This window comes from Nelumbo nucifera, chromosome 2 (assembly GCF_055504915.1).
Source record: "Nelumbo nucifera cultivar China Antique chromosome 2, China Antique-T2T, whole genome shotgun sequence".
NCBI lineage: Eukaryota > Viridiplantae > Streptophyta > Magnoliopsida > Proteales > Nelumbonaceae > Nelumbo > Nelumbo nucifera.
This window is the reverse complement of record NC_142650.1, coordinates 6,267,746-6,288,433: the sequence shown is the minus strand read 5'-3', so window position 1 is coordinate 6,288,433 and position 20,688 is coordinate 6,267,746. Positions and strand designations below refer to the sequence as shown.

The window sequence follows — 20,688 nt, the reverse complement described above, 5'->3', positions numbered from 1 at the left end:
AAATGAAGTTTTTGTCAAGGCTTTGATAAGTAAAAGGGTCAAACATCTATCCTTGTTTCTAAGGAGGGTGAAAAAGCAACCTTTGTGGAGCCATCAAAGCGTCGAAAGTACTGTACAAACCGAGGCTGGCTAAAGACACTACTGTCTCTAAGAGCGGGATGATTTTTTGATAAACACTTAGGTCTCCATTTGGTTAAAAGTGGAACAATGGAAAACAAACCTTTCTGTGGAAAGCACCGTTTTTCAGGTGTTCAATTGCTTGTAAAATCGTACAAAACACTCGGGGTTTCTCCATTTAGGTCCTGGATTGTTGAGCAACGTCTCGACTGTTAACTCTCATTCAATTCAATTATTTCCTACTCCACTTTAATATACTCTCCCCAATGCTCTGATACCTAGAAAAATCGGATGATGGAAAAAGTTAGATTTATGTTTGCTTTAGGCCGGTGCTTAAAAACAAATGCTTATTCAAATAACTAATTATTTGCACTTGGCACCCAATTTTTCAAATGTTTATTTTTTAAAATAAACACTTATTTTATATTGAACGTTTGATAGTATTTTTTTTTTCTAATAAACACTTAAATAAGGATTTGTAACTATTTTGTCCTACATTTTCTTTCAAATTGTCAAAATATACTCTTTAAAAGCAATTTTAAGAAAGTTCTTTTATGAAAGCATTTTTATAAAAATACTTTTATGAAAGCACTTTTAAGAAATCATTTTTACAAAAGCACTTTTACAAACTTTTATAAAAGTGTTTTCATAAAAATACTTTTATAAAGGTGTTTACTTTTATAAAAGTGCTTTCATAGAAATACTTTATAAAAATACTTTTGTAAAAATGCTTTCATAATAGTACTTTCTTAAAAAAAATGCTTTCATAGAAATACTTTTACAAAAGTGCTTTCATTAAAGTGGTTTCGTAAAAGTGCTTACATGAAAGTACTTTTATAAAATTCAATTAGGGATAATTTTATAAGTGGTATTTTATAATTCAACTAGGCAAATTTTAAAAGAAAAAAATTGAATAAGTGCTTATTGTATAAACACTTAAAGCAAAGCTGGAAATTTAGGTTTAAAAAATAAGTCCTTATTTTTAAAATAAATACTAATTTCAAGCTTATTTCCCAAATACCAATAAGTGTTTAATGGTCTAAATAAACACTTATTTTTAAACACTCCCAAACATAACCTTAATATGTCAAACTAAAGGCTCAAACTCAATCTTTTATACTGCTATGATTGTCCTTTTTGTTGTTTTAAGGTCGAATTACAACTTGGGATTGGGATTTGTCTGGTGGGCTGTAAGCAACCATGGTTGGTAGTAAGCGCCCACGCCTAAGCGGTTAACCACTGTCAATAGTAATACCCAAGACATCGGGATCCTGGTTCTAGTGTAGGCAATCAAGCCTGATAGTTGTTTTCGAAATTACAACCAAACACCAAGAAAAACAGAAAAATGCTTCTTTTTACTAATGATTTCGAATACCAGTTCAATGGAGGGGAAAAAACTGAATATGAGTTTCGACTATGATGCTGGAAAGACGTGATACTGAAAAAATTTGTAACCAACCAACATCATAAAGTGGTAACCACAACCACCAATCAGGTGGTTTTTCATAATTCAGGAGGGAGGGGGGTTGATTGGTCAAAGCCTTTCCGGTATCATTTCTTTCCGGGATCATAGATTTTTCCATGAAAAGTTACAATGAAGTTGATGACATCCTTTCTTCCATGTCCTCCACTCCTTCAACCTCCAAATCTGACCCTCTCCCTCAAAGAAATATATTAAAAAAAAAAAAAAACGAAAAAGAAATCAAGTATACAAGCAACATTGTTTCCTTTCGTAATTCCAGGTGTGGCTCTGTAATTCAAATGGGAAAAAACTGAGATCGAGATGGCAGAGATGGGTGTGGATGACCAAAGTTATCGGGCTGTTGGCCGAGCAATAGATTCATCAAATGAAACGTATGGCTCGGACACACCCAGGTCCATGGAGCCAAGATTAGTGGAAGAGTGTATCGAGTTCTTTGACATATCATCAGAATGACCTTCTCGTCTCGCCTCTGCCCCCCTCTCAATTGAAATTGCTTCTTGAATCTCCTTGAGCACTTCTGATATCGATGGCCTCATACTCCCATGGGATTGGACACACATTATTGCTTTCTCGGCAATCTTCCAAATTGATTGGATATCAAATTCATTATGCAGAGACGGGTCAATGATTCCCTGGATGTCCCCACTCTCTATGTGCGATCTTGCCTATAACACAAGTGTTGACATGGATTAGCATCTGAGTAAATGCAGGAAAGATGAACCAAGAAAATCCCACATACTGGTTCACCTCTAAGTAACTTCCAGTGCTGGAAACAAATCCAAGATTTACACACAAAAAAAAAATGTAAGAAGGATGGAGGAAATAAGCTTCTATATAATAAATGAACTAACCCATTGAACTATGTTTCTGCAATTAACACCAAAACTTTCATTAGATATTGCTTCTTGACCAGAAATCAATTCAAGAAGAATTACGCCAAAACTATAAACATCACTTTTGTCTGTCAACTGCTGAGAGATATAATACCTGTGTACAAGATAAAAAAGAAAGACGTCATTGGAGAAAGAATTTAAAACAGACTGCTATATTTAGAAAATTCTAAACGACCCAGGAATCTTCCATGTTGCATGTTGCAACATGGTCTGGTGCCCAAAAGAGCCCAATGTTTTTTGACCTCTATTCATGAAACAAATTTGAGCTTAAAATTCCCTTTTCAAGTATTCAAAATAAACTCTTCTTGGTGGACAGTTTTTAAAATAATAATTAAAAAAATGAAACTATGGATAGATAATTTAATTCAGGATTGAACAACTCGAAATCACAGATCTCCTATTTGACGGACAGTTCAAATTGACTAGGTCATCCCTGCATGTAGTAGAAGATCCCTAATTGAAACAAGTCATTGAAGAAATGCATTCAGAGCACCCCATAGTATCATTAGCTTTGAGAGAATGGACCCATCAAGAATGGGTGCCACCAGAGGAGGGGTTTGTTAAATTTAGTTTTGATGGGAGTTGTCAGTAGTGGTGACCCAGGTCCCTCAGGTGTGGGAGGAGATCGGCTTTGGTCTGGGCAAGCCCGTGTTCACACCATCCCAACAGCCTCTTGCAACCTTGCATCAGGTATCTCCCCATGATATAAAGCACATGAGTAGGGAGATATTCCCAATGCAAGGCTGTAAAGGCTTCTCAGACGGGCATTGCCCTGATGGAAGCCGAACTCGTGTGGGAGGGGTGTTTAAGGATAAGGAAGGCCACATTTTAGCTTTATTTACAGGTCCTATTGGGGTAGGGGACTGAACTCTTGAAGGGGAGACTCAGGTGGTGGTTGGATGAGTAAAGAATGAGAAGCAGATAGTTTGGGCTTATAGAGAGGTGCTTAAAAAATTTAAATGGTAGACAAGACATTTCCTGTTAAGAATTCAGTGGGCACAAAGAACTGCAACTGGGTTGGCTTACACGCTTGCTAAGCAAGGAGTAAATAGGGAGCAGATGTATTGAGCACACTTGTAATTGTAATTTATGTAATGGGGTGAGATAGGACACTCTACCTCCCCTGGGGAAGCTGTATCTGTACAGATATTTCTGCTTTGTTTAATGAAATCTATTATCAAAAAAAAAAAAAAGGAAAAGAAAATCAACCCGTCAATTATCAATACATCATGAACATATGTTGGCTGCAATCATGGACCTTACCTATTTTCACACTAAAATTTTGCCACCCAAGCATGAGGCAGCATTTCACTTTATTTTGCAGGCTAAAATGCAACAAACATTGAATAAGTTGACAAGTTGGAATGATTTTTGTTAAATTTCTTGTAGATGAAACAGTTTAAACTGATCCAAAAATGGCACAATGATGGCAGAACGTGTATGCTGAGATGGAAACTATAAGGGATAGGGTCAGAAGTCATTCAGAAGAACCTAGGAGTAGCTCCAATAGGTGATAAAATGAGTGGAAGTAGACTATGGTGATTTCGTCACGTGCATAGAAAACCACCAACAGCACAAGTAAGAAGTGATATGTTGCAAGAAGGGCTACAAGGGCTAGGGGTAGACCAAAAAGGACATGGGTCAAAGTAGTTAGAAATGATTCAAGTGCCCATAATTTAACAATGGATAGGCATTAAACAGAATGGAATCGCAAAACAGCAGAGTGGAAATGTAGATTTTAATAGTTGAAATTGAAAGCACTATTAGATAAGAGGGGTTAGTGCACTTGGTGACCCAGGAGGCAATATGAGAACAGTCAAGCCAGGAATTAGATAAGAGGTGTTTATACTATGTTTAGTGAAAAGACTAACAATATGCAGACTTTATGAATAGAACTTTTATAATCTTAAAGATTCTTGTAACCAAAAAAGTCCAATTTATGAAAGGTTGACATGTACGCACAAATGTCATGTGAAATGGCTCATATGAGAAACTTTCTATATCGAACTATAAAGAATAGTTTTAATGTATCTCATCATACAGAACTGTTTTGTCTCAACTGATCTGGTTTGTTATAATTAGCCTGTCTAACATTTGCATTTATATCTAGAAATGAACACATACACAGAACACTCACTCAGAAGTTTCTATAAAACAGAACAACAGAGGGGGTCTCAGTAATAGTTCAAATAGCTCGTATGGGAACATTGAAAGGCTCAAGCTGGAGAAGCAGGAATGTAAATATGTAATATAAAGTGCAAAGTCAAAAGAGATATTGTTGGTAGAATCCTTCAGCTGAGGTTTAATAGAATATGTACATGTAAACAATAGCTACATGCTTGTAAGTTGCAACTGTGTCCATGACCATTCAAATAAAGTATCAATATGTGTGTGAATTCTGGGGAAATTTTCACTGCCTGGATGACTAAAACACAGTTTAGTTGCACGTACACTCCTTTTAACACCTTCTAATGTTAACATAAGTACGCAGTGGCCCTGTATTACTAATGTAATTTAATTTTTTGAAATATTAAAAATAAAGGCTCACTTTTTACATAGGGAGAGGAAGCGGGCTTGGTTGGAATGTTTGTTTGTCTTTGGGTTAAGGGAAGAAGTCAGAACTTGGGAGGGAGGGATGGTAAAAGTTCTCCCAGTTCCAGACAAAGCTTGAGAACGAGTGGAGTAGGTGGGGTAGGTGGTAAAATCCAACAGGTAATTATGCAGTGGGATTTTGAGATGGAGTAGAGGAGGGGCAAAGCCGGCAGTGGTATTAGTGGGCTGGGGAGACTAAGGTGGTGGCAGTTCATGGTAAGAAGAGATTGAAGAAGGATTGTGAAGGAGAACGGCAGTGGTCTGGTCAGATACAGAGAGGGCTTCTGCAGCAGCAAAATCCATGGGGGCAGAGATGTTGGAGAGAGAACTTAGATAGTCAGAATCAGTGTTTTAAAAGCGCAAGGCGCAAAAAAATCACAAGGGCCATTTTGCACCCAAGGCACAAGGCACATGGCGAGGTGCACACCTTTTTGAAGCAAGGCTCAAAAATGCAAAAAAGGGTAAATTTTCAAAAAAGACAAAAATTCAAAAAATTGTCAAATATTAAAAACACAATATTAATTAAAAATGTAAACTTAAATTTTAATTAAAAAAACTATTTATTTTTGTTTGAGCAAAAGGTGACTAAGATTTTATTAAAAGAGAAGATGTACACCAATGAAAAAAAGAGAAAGGATTACAAAGGAAGAGCACTATTACTAAAAAAAAATCTCTATGAGCACCAGATTTAGCTAATCCATCTGGTACAGTGTTCCGTTCCCCGGGAATCCAGTTCAATTTAACCTGCATTGAGTTTAAAATATCTCTAGCTTCCACCAAAAGATGAGTTCAAAAAAAAAATTATCTCAAATTAAAATACATAATAGGGGTGTTCACGTGTCGGTTCGGTTCAGTTGCAGGCTGTTTGGCCAACCAAACTGACTTGGTTGGGTTGGGGAACTAGCCATCCAAAACCGACCAATCATTAGTGAAAACCCGCCAACTTGAGTCATATCAGTTTGGGTCAGTTTATCAGTTTGGGGTTGGTTTGTTCAAGAGACAGCCCAAAACTAATTTGCCAAAATAGGAAACACAGTTTGATTGGATAAAAAATTTAAAAATTTATTAATAATTGTAGCAGTATTATTAAAAAATTTAAATGTAAATATAAAATATTTTAAACTATGAAATATGGGAATTTCCCACTTTCCCATATTAAAAAAATTTGAATTTAAAATATTAAATATATCTAGTCGGTCAGGTCAGTTTTGGTCGATTTACACATGGCCAAACTGATACTGACCCGACCTCTCGAGTTAGCATATGCATGAACTGAAGTTGACCGAAAATAGTTGAAAACCGACCAACTCGAATAAAGTTGGGTTGGATTGGTTGGTTTGGCCTATTTGTTGGTCTTATGAACAGCCCTAATACATAAACATAACATGTAAAACATATTTAAAATGAAAACTTAAAAATAAAATCGAGCATAACATATAAAACATATTTAAGCATGTAAACTCCTAATCTCTTTATTTTTTTCCCAATTGCGTTACTTCAAATAGCTAATGTGATGTTAAACATTATCCATTTCTGACTCTATGAGCCACCTTTGTACCAATCCCCTCAAAGCAAGCCCAAACAAGTCCATATCAGGGTCTTAAATTCTTAATCCCTATTAAAAAGTTTTTTATAACTTAAAGTGTCGCACCTAGGAGTCTAGGACCTAGGCAAGGTGCATACCCTAAAATGTGTCTTGCCTGTGTGCCTAGGCACACCTTTTAAATCACTGGTCAGAATGAATGGAAGAAAGGTGATGGTGCACATAGACAGATTCTATTAGTGGCGCTCTGATACCATGTCAGTGTTCAGCCGAACTAAGAAGAGAGAGAGGAAAAGTGTCGAACTGAGAAGACAGAGTCTAACCCAGTCGACCATATATTTAGACTTAGTAAATAAGTGTACAAGGACAGAAATACCCCTGTCTAGACAGAAGGCATATAACTATTCTGGGCAGTCAAAATTTCCCCATGCATTCCATAACTTCATAGATAAATGACATCTATGAAGCAAACTTGATCAGCTATTGTTTTCAAACATGTAGTTTCCCTTTAACCTCAGGTCAATAAAGACAAAAATGAAAGATACAGGTAAAGGCCTTACTCAGGGTCCAGGTACCCAACAGTCCCCCGAACTATGCTTGAGACATGTGTGGCTCCATCTACTGCAAGTTTTGATAGACCAAAGTCTGCGACCTTTGCTCTCATGTGTTTGTCTAGAAGAATATTGCTGCTTTTTAGGTCCCTATGGATGATAGTTGGCACACATCCTGTATGAAGGTACTCAATTCCTGAAACAAGTAATATAATAATGAAAATGACATCTTTGAAGTAACTGGAAATAACAATAGCATTCATGCATACTTACCTTTTGCAGCATCTTCAGCTATCTCAAGGCGCTTGATCCAACTGATACTTCTCTCACGTGTTAAAGGTCCTGCAAAATGTATAAGAAGGCCATTCAAGATTCAAAGTAAAGCTCATATTAAAAGCAAAAGATGGAATCTTACCATAAAGATGTTCCTTCAGAGTTCCATTATGCATGAACTCATAAACAAGGATACTTTTCCCTTCTTCTTGGCAGTAACCATGAAATTGTACTAGATTTCTGTGATGTATTCTTGAAAGTAAAGTCACCTAGATCAAATAAAGCATTTGTCAGTATGTAATCACCAGTTTTTAAATGCTAAGAAAGGGAGGAAATCATTTCCTATGACAAATCAGACTTGTCAAAAGGAGAGTGTTAGTTTTCTTCATAACAAAGAAATGAGTCCTAATTGAACATTTAAGGGGGATTTTTATGAAAGCATGATTACAGGGAAAAAGAGAAAATGACAAACTATGCCCTGCCACAAAATAACTTTAACAGTAATTATTAGTGAAAGATGATTCTTCCTTGCTATGGAGCCTAGGTGACACCTAGGCAGGGTACCTCAAGTTTTGGCAACTACAATTATGGGTAATAAATCTGTACAGAGATCAGGAGAGACCACTTTTAAGGAGATCCACTCTCAGTTCTGGAAGTGAAAATGAAAAGGAAGGGTGCTGTTTTGATCATCCTAATTAGTCATAAATAGGGTACATACCCAGCAACTGAACTACTTGTTCAGAGGATGGCATTGACCCTTAGGATTTAGGTGAGACTATGAAAACATTTATCTTCATAACTGAACTGCTTGTTCAGATGGGTTCTAGGATCTAGAAATGTTAGTTTTGATGCTCTATCCAGGAAAGGGGCACCTGCATCAATCATTGGAGGCACCTGGCTGCTTTGGAAGTATGATGTATCTTTAATCAAAATTGTATTTTGGCCTTGAGGCTGTTTGGAAGGTTCAGATTTTACATTCTAATCTCATTAACATAACTGTTATTCATTATTGTTAATAAAAAAATAAAAATTAACTCTTAAACCCAGTAAAACCAAATTCTAATTAACCATAGTATGTGATCCACATTGGAGCATGGTGTTTGCTGATGAAATTGTTTTAATTGATGAAACTAATGAAGGTTAAAATGAAAAAGTAAATTATGGACAAATACATAAGAAACAAGAGGTTTTAAAATAAGCAGGAGTACAACAGAATATGTGTAAATTTAATAATAATAATAATAATAATAATGATGATGATGATGATGATAACAATATTAGGAGTGTAAAACCAAGGTACACCATACACTTACGATGAGACCAAGAGATAACTCAATAAGACCTTTTCAAGTACCTTGGTTCAATGATTCATAACAAGGTAGAGGTTGAAGAGGACAGCTCATAGAATTAGAGCAGGTGGGAAAAATGGAGGGGTGTATCTAGAGTCCTATGTTATAGGCATCACAAATACCACTTAGATGTATTTAGAAAAAGGTAAGAGTCAACAAAACAGCCGTAAGGCCAGCCGTGTTGTATGGAGCAGAAAGCTAGGCAGTCAAGAAACAACATGCCCAAAAAATGAGTGTGGCAGAAATGTGTACACTAATATGGATGGATGGAAAAGGATAGGATCAGAAATGGAGTCATTCAAAGGAACCTCGGAGTAGCTCCAATAGGTACAGAATGACAAAAACTAGACTACGATGGTTTGGTTATGTGCATAGATAGAATGGAATGTTGAAACAGGATTCATGTAGCCAATTCCATATAGTTGGGATAAGGCTTGGATGATGATAATGACTTGCTCCATGTTGGACTCATATAACCATCATAATAGCCAACTTATAAAAGAATACCAATAATACAAGAGAGGGGAGGTAAAAATTGTGAAACAGAATGTTTTATTAGATTATAAAAATTGTGAAACTTTGAGTACAAGAGAGGGGAGGTAAAATATCTTAAGCACCCCTTGCTTGGCTAACCCATCAGCCATGGAATTAGCACTTCTCTAGGCTTTCTTTTGGCCCATTGGTGCAGGATCTGAAGATCCCAAATTGGAATTTTCTGAAATTTTATGTGTTTCTGTATTTTTGGACAGTTGGGGTATTTTTGTCATTTTACAATTTCTCTGTGGGGTCCAATGAAATAGGATAATAGTCTGAATCTTACTAGAATTCTTATGAGTCTAACAGTCTGAGTCCTAGGGTTCTTATGAGACTAGAGTCTATGAATATGTATGGACGTTTTACACAAAGATCAAAGTTTATTGAGTTTTCTTGAGCTTATGCTAATTATGGTGAGTGGTTCCCATACCCTAGAGTGATTCTAGGTACCCCACGAGTGATTCCTGGCATTCTCTCCTCGTTCTCTCTCTATTTTCCTTCCTGTTCCTTCAATAAGCCATTACAGCCATCAACAGCCATAGATTTATGATCAAGGAAGATCATTCAACATTCTGAAAGGACTAGAATTGAGCTCGCCCTACATCACCCATGGGCTCTTGGACTAAGCCAGATGCCTCTGCATCAATTTATTTGGACTCCTAGATCAGCTAACTCAATCACAGATGGCCTATTTAGAGCTGTAGAGGTGTATTCCACAGTTTTTCTTGGGCCTTATCTGATTAATCATAGAGTAGTTAAGTTTTCTGTTGTTGGATTTTGAATTTTATCAATGGTTTTATGTGGCCTTTAGTTCTCTCTTTATGTGGGGAAAACATAAAAGATTAAGTTCCAAAGGAAATGTAAAGTGATAAGAAAAGAGATGCAAATTTAATCCCAAGCTACCTCATTTGAAAATTCTCGCTTCCCCTGGTAGGAGTTACTAGTCAAAACTTTGACCGCAATTTCTTTTCCATCTATCATCTTTCCATAGTATACCACTCCAAAGCCTCCTGAACCAATTTTTTTCTCAAACTTCCTAGTGGCATCTTCAATTTCAGCAAACGAAAAACAATGTGCAGTTTCTGTGGCAACCTCGCTTGAGGAAGAAACTAATTTCTGGGGAGGTAAGGATTGTACAAGCTGATCTGAAACAAATTCAGACAGTACACACACACACACACACACACACACACACAATTATAGGTCTAATGAGATTCTGACTGGAAAAAAGAAAACACACACACACACACACACACAAAGAAGTTCAAAGAAGTTTGACCAGACCTTCCTCAGAATATTTTTTCTTTCCCTTATGCATAAATATGCAAGATAAAATGGTAGCTAGAAGCAGTACAACAGCCCCAACCGTTGATCCAATAATGATTTTTATGTGGCTTCCTCCTCTCCGTTCTACACGAAAATCAATGTTGCCAGAGTAGCTGTGAGGCATAACAATCAACAACAACAGTAAATATTTCATATTACGTGTCAAATGCAGAAGCAGATATTCCAATATCTATAAAAAGAAAGCAGAAAAAGAAAAGAGTATCTTACAAAGATACAAGCAGATGAGCCAAGATATAAATATATTGATAAATATTTTAGAAGCCGAATATCAAAGCTTCAGAACAGAGTATTGGGCAGTCAAGAAACATGTCCAAAAAAATTGAATATGAAAGAAATGCGTAAGCTGAGATGGAAAAGTGGAAAACTAGGAAGATGTAAAGCATAGGATATTTTAAAATAAATTAAAAAAAAATATAATTAATTAATAAAAAATATAAACTAAAATTTTAAAATAATGTTTAAAAAACATATTATCTAAAATTAAAATACATTAATATAAGATGTAAAGCATATTCAAATGAGAATTTAAAAATAAAATCAAACATATAAAACATTTCCAAGCATGTAAAACCTCTAATTTCTTTTTTCACTCAATTGCAGTACTTCACATAGCTAATGTAATGTAAAACATATTACATTCCTGATTCTACGAGCTGGCTTTGTGCCACGCCCCTCGAGGCAAGCCCAAACAAGCCCACGTTAGGTCTTAAATTCTTAGTTTTAACACAAAAAATAATGATTTTATAGTTTTATTTGCTTTTTAAGAAGGCATTTTATTAGGATGAATGAATGAACAACATTACCAAATTGGGGGTCCAACTGAGGGCCCAGCCGTTATGTTCAAAGAAAAGCAAAAAAGCACCAAATTTTCAAAAGGCGCACGCCTGGGCTGAGGCACAAGGCACACGCCTAGGCGCACCAAACGTGCACCTTTTGAAAGGGCTGCGCCTAGGACCTAGGTGAGGCGTATTCCTTGAAATGCGCCTCGCTTGTGCGCCTAGGAGCGCCTTTTAAATCACTGCTAAGGGTTCTCAAAAAAAGACTCAGCCCCGGGCCTATCATGCAACAGATGGACAAGCAACTGACACTGTATCCACCAAGGGTGATTCTTCAGTGAAAGGTGATTCAACAGGTGTCATGGATGAAGAAAGGTTCGACAATTGGTATCTTCTGCTATTTCCTCTGCTTTCTCTGCTATTGGCTTATCTGGTAAGTTATTTGCATATTGTTCTTCCCCTTCACATGCTTGGATTATAGATTCAGGTGCCACCAATCATATGACAGGAGCCTACCTCAATCACCCAAATCCATCCACTGAAACTCACCATAAACATATTATTACTACCAATGGTGAAAAGTTGGACATCATTGGTAGCAATGATTTGTCCCTTAAACTGTCACCAACTAGATCCTTCCCTCTCTCCAAAACCCTCTTAATTTGATTTCTGTTGGCCAACTTGTTGATGAAGGAAATGTTCTCACCTTTTCTCATGATGGTTGCTTGATACAGGACCAGTACACTAGGAAGGTGAAATGGAAGGGGCGTAGGTTGGGCCATCTGTTTGTGCTAGAGTTCGAGAAATCTTAATCAGGAGCATCCTCAGCTTTACTTAGTTTTTCTTTGTCTGCTTCTCTATTGAGTTATAGAAATAATATTTGGGATTTATGGCATAAACGGTTGGGTCATCCATATTCCCAAAAATTAAAGTTTTTGTTCGAGTAAAAGTCATGTTTTACCATTTCTTCATACATCTGAACATGCCACTAAACCTTTTGAGATAATACACAGTGATGTTTGGTCTGCTTCTATTACTTCACGATTGGGATACAGATATTTTGTATTGTTTATAGATGATTGTACCAGATATACTTGGATTTATTTTTTGCGGCACAAATCAAAAGTCTTTGGCACATTTAAACTATTTCATACTATGGTGCAAAATCGATTCAAGTGCAATGTGACTATCCTCCGCTCAGATTCAGGGGGGGAATATAGAGACAGAGACTTTCAAGCCTACTTGAGGAGTTATGGAATTTAGTCTCAACGCAGCTGCCCAGACACTCCACAACAGAATGGTGTGGCTGAACGGAAGAATGGACATATTCTCAATGTTGTGCGGACATTACTACAAGAATCTCATACTCCAACTTCGTTTTGGGTAGAAGCAGCCAGTACAACTGTGTATTTGATCAATTTTCTTCCCTCCTCTGTTCTAGGCAACACTTCTCCCTTCCAAAAACTTTTTGGTCATCCCCCAGATTTCTCTAGTCTTCATGTTTTTGGTTGTCTTTGTTTTGTACATCTTCCTGTTCGTGAACGATCTAAATTAATTGCCCAGTCTGCTATGTGTGCCTTTGTGGGATATAGTCCTAACCACAAAGGATTTTTGTGCTATGATCCTGCTATTCATCGTATTCCCGAAATGTTGTGTTTCTTGAACATATCTCTTTCTTTTCTGGGATTGCTAGATTGTTTGCTCCTTCCATCTCTATTTTGCAAGACTTTGATTCAAACAACACTACTACTTCCTCGACTGAGAGAGATTTTCTCGTTTTCACCCGCAAGCGGCTACGTGCCCCAGTCCCTGCCTGCGCCTACAACCCCCCTTCCACCCGGTCTAGAGCATCCCTCCCTGGTACCCCCTATAAGTGATACTTTGACCCAAGATCCTCCCATTTCAGATAGTAGTTCGGTTATTCCACTTCGTCATTCTACCCGTATTTCTCGACCCCCTAACCGCTATGGTTTTCCTTCAAACCATAGTTCCTTTTTTGTTGCACTTTCTTCCACAGATATCCCTAGATCTTATCAGCAAGCCATTAGAAGTTCTTAGTGGAAAGAAGCCATGGATGCTGAAATTCAAGCCCTCCATGAGAATGATACTTGGGATCTTGTGCCAGCTCCTCCAAATGCTTCTATTGTTGGAAGCCGTTGGGTCTATACGATCAAACTAAAGTCAGATGGTTCCCTTGATCGATATAAGGCTCGATTAGTTGCCCAAGGATACAGTTAGGAATATGGGATTGATTATGAAGAAACATGTGCCCCAATTGCTACCACAGTTTGGACTTTTATGGCCATATCTGCCATTCATTCCTGGACTATTTACCAACTAGACGTGAAGAATGCTTTTCTTCATGTGCCCCGGTTGTGCTTCCAGGGTGTTGTTGTCGCAGCTGAGTATGATCAGAGTTCCTTTGACTACTCTCTCTTTGTTAAGAGAAGACCCCAGGGTATCACTATCCTCCTATTGTATGTTGATGACATGCTTCTAATTGAGGATGATCATGATGGCATTTGTGAGCTGAAGTCCTTACTCCATAACTCATTTCACATGAAGGACCTGGGTCCCCTTACTTATTTCTTGGGTTTGGAGGTCCATCGTAGCGGTCAAGGGTATTTCATTTGTCAACAAAAATATGCCTCTGATCTCGTCAAATTAGCTGGAATTACTGATGAGAAACATGTTGATACCCCCCTGGAGATGAATGTCAAGCTATCTAAATCCGAAGGCCTCATCCTTCCTGATGCTACTTTGTACCATCAGCTTGTTGGCTCTCTGACCTATCTCACTATGACCAGGCCTGATATTTCACATGTTGTTCAGGTTGTCAATCAATTTTTCTCTACCCCGCGGCAACCTCATATGATTGTTGTTCACCGCATTATCCATTATGTTAGAGATAACCTCTCAGGGACTGTTTTTCTCTTCCTCATCATCCATACAATTGAGGGTTTATGTTGATGCCGACTGGGTTGGTTGTCCTGACACTCGTCGATCCACTACTGGGTGGTGCGTCTTCATGGGTGACTCTCTCATCTCCTAGAAGTGCAAGGAGCAGCAAGGTGTCTCTAAGTCTTCTACTAAAGCCGAGTATAGAGCTATGTCTTCTGCATGTAGCGAGATTGTTTGGCTGAAGTCTTCTTTTCATGGATCTTGGTACTCCACTTCCTACTCCTATCCCTTTGTATGTTGACAACACCAGTGCTATCAAGATCGCATCTAATCCTGTCTCTCATGAGAGGACTAAACATATCGAGGTGGATTGTCACTTTATTAGAGACCTTGTTGCGAGCTCTATATCTCTTCCTCATGTAGCCTCTCACATGTAGATTGCCGACATCTTTACCAAGGCGATGATATATCTTGATGTACATTATTAGAATAGTCCTTGTTGTACAGTATCGTATTCTTATTATTTTATTTGTTCTTTTTATCTTTCAACCCTGTAAGGGCATTCTTGTAACTGTACATATCTTTTATTCTTTAATATAAAAGAGACTCTTTGGGGTGGGGGTCGACTATTCTTGACACCCTTAATTTTGTTTTCTTGCTCTCAATTCGGTTCACAGAAATGAAGCCATTTGAATGAACCTAAGAGTAGCTCCAATAGGTGATAAAATGAGATAAAGCAAACTAGGATAGTTTGGTCACATGCATAGAAAACCATCAACAGTACCTGTAAGTAGGGGTGTCAATGGACCGGTTTTTTATTGGACTCCGTCCAAACCAAAATCAATTTGGAGGGATTGAATAAACCAACAAAACATATTGAATTGACAGAAATATGTACTAGTGTGGGAGCATTAATCTCATACACAAAGCTATAAAACTTTAATCAAACCCTAAATTCAAATAAAGTTCTCTTTTGCTGATCAAAAAAAAATATTGAATTGGACCAGTCCAGACTTAATGGTCCAAAGTATTTATTGGATTGGATTGGATTGGACCCGGTCCATCCATAATGAATTTATATTGGATTGGGTTGGATTGAAACAACATCTGGTCTACTGATAGAAGATAAGAATATAGGAGTCAATGGACCAGGTTTGGGTTAAAACCAATCTAAATTAAAACAAATTTGAACAGATTGGACGGTCTAGACATTGAATTGGGCTGGTCCAAAATAGTCCAAAATATTCATTGGATTGGACTGGACCTGGTCCATTTGTAATGGACTCACATTGGACTGGATCAGATTGGACCAAATCCAGTCAAATTGACACCCCTACCCATAAGAAGTGATTCGTCGCAAGTTGAAGGGTATAAAAGGGCTAGGGTAGACCAGAAAGGACATGGGTAGAAGTAGTAATGATTTTAAGCACTCATATGATAACAATGGATATAGCATTAAACAAAATGGAATGGCAAAAGAGGATTAATGTAACCGAGCCCATATAGTTGGGATAGGCTTGGATGATGTTAATGAAATATCAAAGCTTCAAGTCAGCAAGAAAACTTATTTTTAACACAGGTTGGAGCATGAGCATCTAAATTAAAAGATGAGATCAATGATAGAGACCATCAGAATGCATTTATTTTGGATAAGAACAACCACCGCTTACAAGTAGTGACATCTGGGTTATCTCTGACTGACTAACCTAACTATTCAGATACCACAAAAAAAAAATAAAAGAAAATAAAAGAAAAAACATCTAGGTTGCTATTAGCATGCAACTATGCATGTTCCACAGGACTACTAAGAAATGCCATTTTTGTTGCAGTTTATCTATTTACATTAATATCACCCCGAGTGTTACAGTTAAGGTTTAGATACTTATTTGCGCAAAAACACCCAAGTTGGGCAGGATCTTGTTAAAATCCAGATATCACATTGTTCTAGTGTCAAAGTGTTGAACCACAATTCATAAATTGGTTAACTTGCAGCTAGACTGTCTTGGTTGTTATTCCAGCTCAACATGAAAAAAAATTTCCTCCACAGATCTTCAGGAGACGGCCTCCCCTTCCAGATTCTGATCACTGTATGGAGGAGAAGTGTCTAAGTTGAAATCAATTTCACAGATCAGAAACAGTGTCGATGAGCATCATTTTAGAGGTTTAGTAGGCTACCAAAAAGGACTGGTTCAAAGAACCATGCAGACCATACCCTATTTATAGGATGAGAAGGTACTCATACAACTTTTTTTTTCGTTTTTGGTGGGGGTGTTCTTTTTGGATAAGTTGGTTTGGAAAGGGTAGTCCAGACACAATTCTGAAGAAAGAATGAATAGACCTAGACAATGAACTAGAAAGAGCCTCTCCAGAATTAGCTACCACCACCATTTTCCACAATGCCAACTCCTTCCTAGAGGAGTTCCAAGGAACTCTATTCATAAGGTCCTTTTTTTTTTTTTTGAATTTCAAACCACCAATAGATTTTGGATGACATAGTCATAGGGATCAATCAGCACCCTTGAAAACTTATTCTAGAAGAAAGGACATAGAACAGGTCCTGGTATGGCATTATGATGGCACTTGGGATTTGGGCTCAACACCAGGGGTACTTTTGGCATTATGATGCCACTTGGGATTTAGAACAGGTCCGACTTGTTTGCTTATATTTTATTTATGTTCAAAGTTCGAGTCATTGAATAATGTAGTTTAAGAATTATTGAGCTTTCTTTGAATTGAGGTATTCTTGGAAAAGGGTGGTATCCATGAATTACACATGTTAGCTAATAGGTGGGTTTCTAAAGCAGAAAAGTTTTCATATGCAGTGAACTTTTTGAAAGGTATTATGCAGATTTTTGATGATTATGCTACTTAGAAAGAATTTAAGATAGGTGATGGATTGAAAAATCATTTTTGGGAGGACAATTGGAGTGGAGTGAACACTTGTAGCACTGACTTGAAAGGAGCAAACTGCTGCGATGCACTATAGCAAGGGTATTTTAGATTTTCTTTGTGTTATTTTACATTAAAGAAATAAAACAATGGGAGTCGGCTAACAAGCTAAAACCTGAACTCCATGAGTTTCTTTCTTCTCTTCTTCTACCTTCTTCTCTGTTATTCTGTAACCCTAATCTTTTAAAGTTTAAACTAGAAGGATATACAAATTGTGAGATTCTCTATGAAATGGACTATAAAGAGATAATAGATGCCTTACAATGAGATTAATAAACAACTTAAGAGATCTAGAATTGTTGCATAATCCATAACCAAATTGTGATGTTTCCATGCAATGGACTAAAATACATGCAATGCAAAAACAGGTTTCTTACTAAAAGGACAATAACCAATGCAGAGATCTAGCATGGTTGAATGTGAGTAACTTCCTCTCCATTTGCCCTTCCTATAGTGTAAGCTATAGGTCCAACATAGAAATCCAGCAATACAAGTGTAACTGACAGCAAATGTAAAGATTCACAACATATAAATATCTAAAGAATGCAGCATGGACACCATGGATTAGAGTTTTAACTCAAAATTGAAGTATATGACAATGATACAGAACCTATTTTAAGCATCTGGATAACAAAGATAGTGAGGGATACAAAATAATCCTAGGGACTCAACCTAAACCTTCCTACTAAAGAAGAAACCATATGTAGACCAATTACTATTCATTTAAATAAAAGTAAGATATTTGATACAAGTTTTATAAGAAAAAAGTTAGACAACCACATTATGCAAATAAATAACATATAAGATAGTGTATGCAATAAATGAGATCTGAATTAGAGTCTGGTTGCATGAGTACAAAGGATTAATACAGACTAATACCCACTTAAAAATCAAATTTGTATTAAGAAGACCCGATGGCACTGTTCCAGATAACATATTATTCTGAACATACCTGCAACCAGAAGAGTTAGAAAATAAGATCTTGAAGAATTCAATTAAGTCCCTCAAAATATTTATCAATCATGAGGTAACAATACTTACAGTTCCCTCAAATTTGGCAGGTGAAAAAGAGATGAAGGCAGCTCACCAGTCAACTGGTTGTTCTCAAGATGACTACAATTGAGAAAAATGTATGTGTAAAATGAAAATTTTGGAAAATTAAATGACTAAATGAAAAAGTCGTTGATTTTTACATGATTTTCAAGTTCTCGCATCCACTGCAATCAGGTATTGAGCCAGTGAGTGAGTTCCCATCAAGCCACCTATAATCAAAAGATGAACGGTTACCAATGATGCAAGGAAAACCAACACTAAATGAGAAAAAGTGACCATGTATTTAGAAGCTTACAGCTCAACTAAGCCTGTCAACTTTGTCAGCTCCAAAGGAATTTTCCCTGTCAAATTCTTCTGAGACAGAACACTGCAAAAATTCCAGATACCAAAAGTAGTGTAAATCAGTACTCAACTTAAATTAGGATTGAAAACTGGAACTAAAAGAAGCTTAGAAGTACAAATATTCATGAGACAGCCTTCGAGGTCACACAAGTTTTATTTAGTTTAATCCAGTATTTTAAAGGGCATGGGAGGTGTACACCTAAGGCATGGCTCCAGGTGAGGTGCCCCCCAAAACACCCTGAGGCATATGCCTCAGGTGCAAGAGGCATACACCTTTCGCATGAGGCGTGCTAGAGGCACTGGAAAGAAAATGAAAAGAAAGGAAGGGAAAGGAAAGGGAAGGGAAGGGAAAGAAAAAGAAAGAGATGAAAAAGAGAAAAGAAAGACAAGAAACGAGAAGGGAAGGAAAGAGAATGGGAAAACAAGTTTAGACAAGATCCCCCCCCCCTTCAGCTAGGGCATCTTCATTCTTCTTAATATGAAATATCTTTATTAGAGAAAGAGAGAGAGAGAAGAGAGAAATGAGATCCTCCCTCTTCTTCCTCCTCACCCCCCTACTCTTAAGGAGGCTTTTGCCTGCCTCCTTGTGTTTGGGAGATTTATGCCTCTTACGTTCTGAACTGCGTCCCATGCCTCCAAGTAATGGAACACCTCACGCCATGCCTCCGCATTTTAAAACATTGGTATACTCTCTCAAAAAGAATAAAAGGGAAAAAATATTTACATCTTAGTTATTCTAGGTTTGGGAGTCTTATGCCTCTTACATTCTGAACTACGCCTCACGCCCCCAAGTAGTGGAACACCTCGCGTCATGCCTCCGCGTTTTAAAACATTGGTTTAATCTCTCAAAAATAATAAAAAGGAAAAAATATTTACATTGAAGTTATTCTAGGTTGTGGATCTGAACTGCATTGAACCCATGACCATGGAACTGGTAAGCATGGGTCACCACCTTCTTGTGCCCAATCTGTTGATGGGTAATTAGAAACTAGACCAGCAATAATTGTTCCTGCAACTCATGAAAGCTAAGATTAGTATACCAGAACAGTATTTCAAGCCAAATAAGGCTATTCATGATCATGCAATCAAGGAACCAATATTATGCATAGGTTAGCAGCCAACTTATCTTACAATGCAAGAATACCTTATGCTGTAAATGCCTAGACTGATAATTCTAACGAAAAGAGAGTAAAGGAGATACAATTCAATGACAAATGATATTATCACATGAAAATCCTAAAGAGAGTAAAAACGTAATTGCAACTTTTGTTCTGTTTTTGAGCCAATAAATGATAAATGTGACAGGGCTATCACATGAGAACATCCTTGACTGATGTACCATGCAGTAAAGAAGTAAATCAATGCCTTACCATCAAGAGAACCATCATTAATCCGCAGATACTTATTTATCTCCATAGCATTCAGGAGTGGTCCTCTGGCTGAGTCAGCTGTTTTTACAAATTGAAAAGATAACACAAAAGGTAGAGATATGTTGGTAAATCCCGGTTCATACAAGCGATATTTTCCTTGAGCATTTTCTTGGATGTTAACAGAAAGTCTGGTGATGTCAGGCATGCCTGGAAGGACTAGCCTAAATTTTCTTGTCTCATCTGAACTCAAATCTTCAATTTCAGCAAAGTAGGAGAAAGCCCATCCAAAACCTGGGAAGCCATCCAGGTTTAAGCGGTAAGTTAAATCTCCTTTTGTACCAACCACAGCCGTCTGCATTACCTTTTGAGGTGGCATTTCATCTCTATTAACATTAATTCGCGTTAGGGTTGATACTTTCTCAGTACCTGCTGCAACATCAACAAGGTAATTTGCCTTTTTCAATGAGTCAGACTCCCATATTCTATCAAATGGATCATCTGGATACCTGAAAATAATAAAAAAGAACATGTTACAGGAAATGGCAAAGCAAAGGAATAAAAAAAGAACTGTGGGTGACATCATGGTGAAAAGACCAAGGTCAAAATGAACTAAGA

At 37.3% G+C, this 20,688-nt stretch overlaps 1 protein-coding gene across 2 annotated transcripts in view; it reads right to left on the bottom strand.

Moving 5' to 3' along the window:
• Positions 1-1,453: 1,453 nt before the first annotated feature.
• The window catches only part of LOC104594742 (putative LRR receptor-like serine/threonine-protein kinase At1g67720), a 29,711-nt gene continuing 10,476 nt past the window's right edge, over positions 1,454-20,688 (bottom strand). For both annotated transcript variants that reach the window (XM_010255195.3, XM_088897776.1), the window contains exons 3-15: positions 20,074-20,579; positions 19,580-19,712; positions 18,657-18,728; positions 18,502-18,570; positions 18,350-18,421; positions 18,192-18,260; positions 10,620-10,774; positions 10,239-10,480; positions 7,595-7,721; positions 7,453-7,521; positions 7,189-7,375; positions 2,452-2,587; positions 1,454-2,265 (exon numbers count right to left, since the gene is read on the bottom strand). In XM_010255195.3, coding sequence (XP_010253497.1) covers positions 1,930-2,265; positions 2,452-2,587; positions 7,189-7,375; positions 7,453-7,521; positions 7,595-7,721; positions 10,239-10,480; positions 10,620-10,774; positions 18,192-18,260; positions 18,350-18,421; positions 18,502-18,570; positions 18,657-18,728; positions 19,580-19,712; positions 20,074-20,579 — 2,173 coding nt within the window. In that variant the 3' untranslated portion in view covers positions 1,454-1,929. The remainder of the gene's footprint in view (positions 2,266-2,451; positions 2,588-7,188; positions 7,376-7,452; positions 7,522-7,594; positions 7,722-10,238; positions 10,481-10,619; positions 10,775-18,191; positions 18,261-18,349; positions 18,422-18,501; positions 18,571-18,656; positions 18,729-19,579; positions 19,713-20,073; positions 20,580-20,688) is intronic.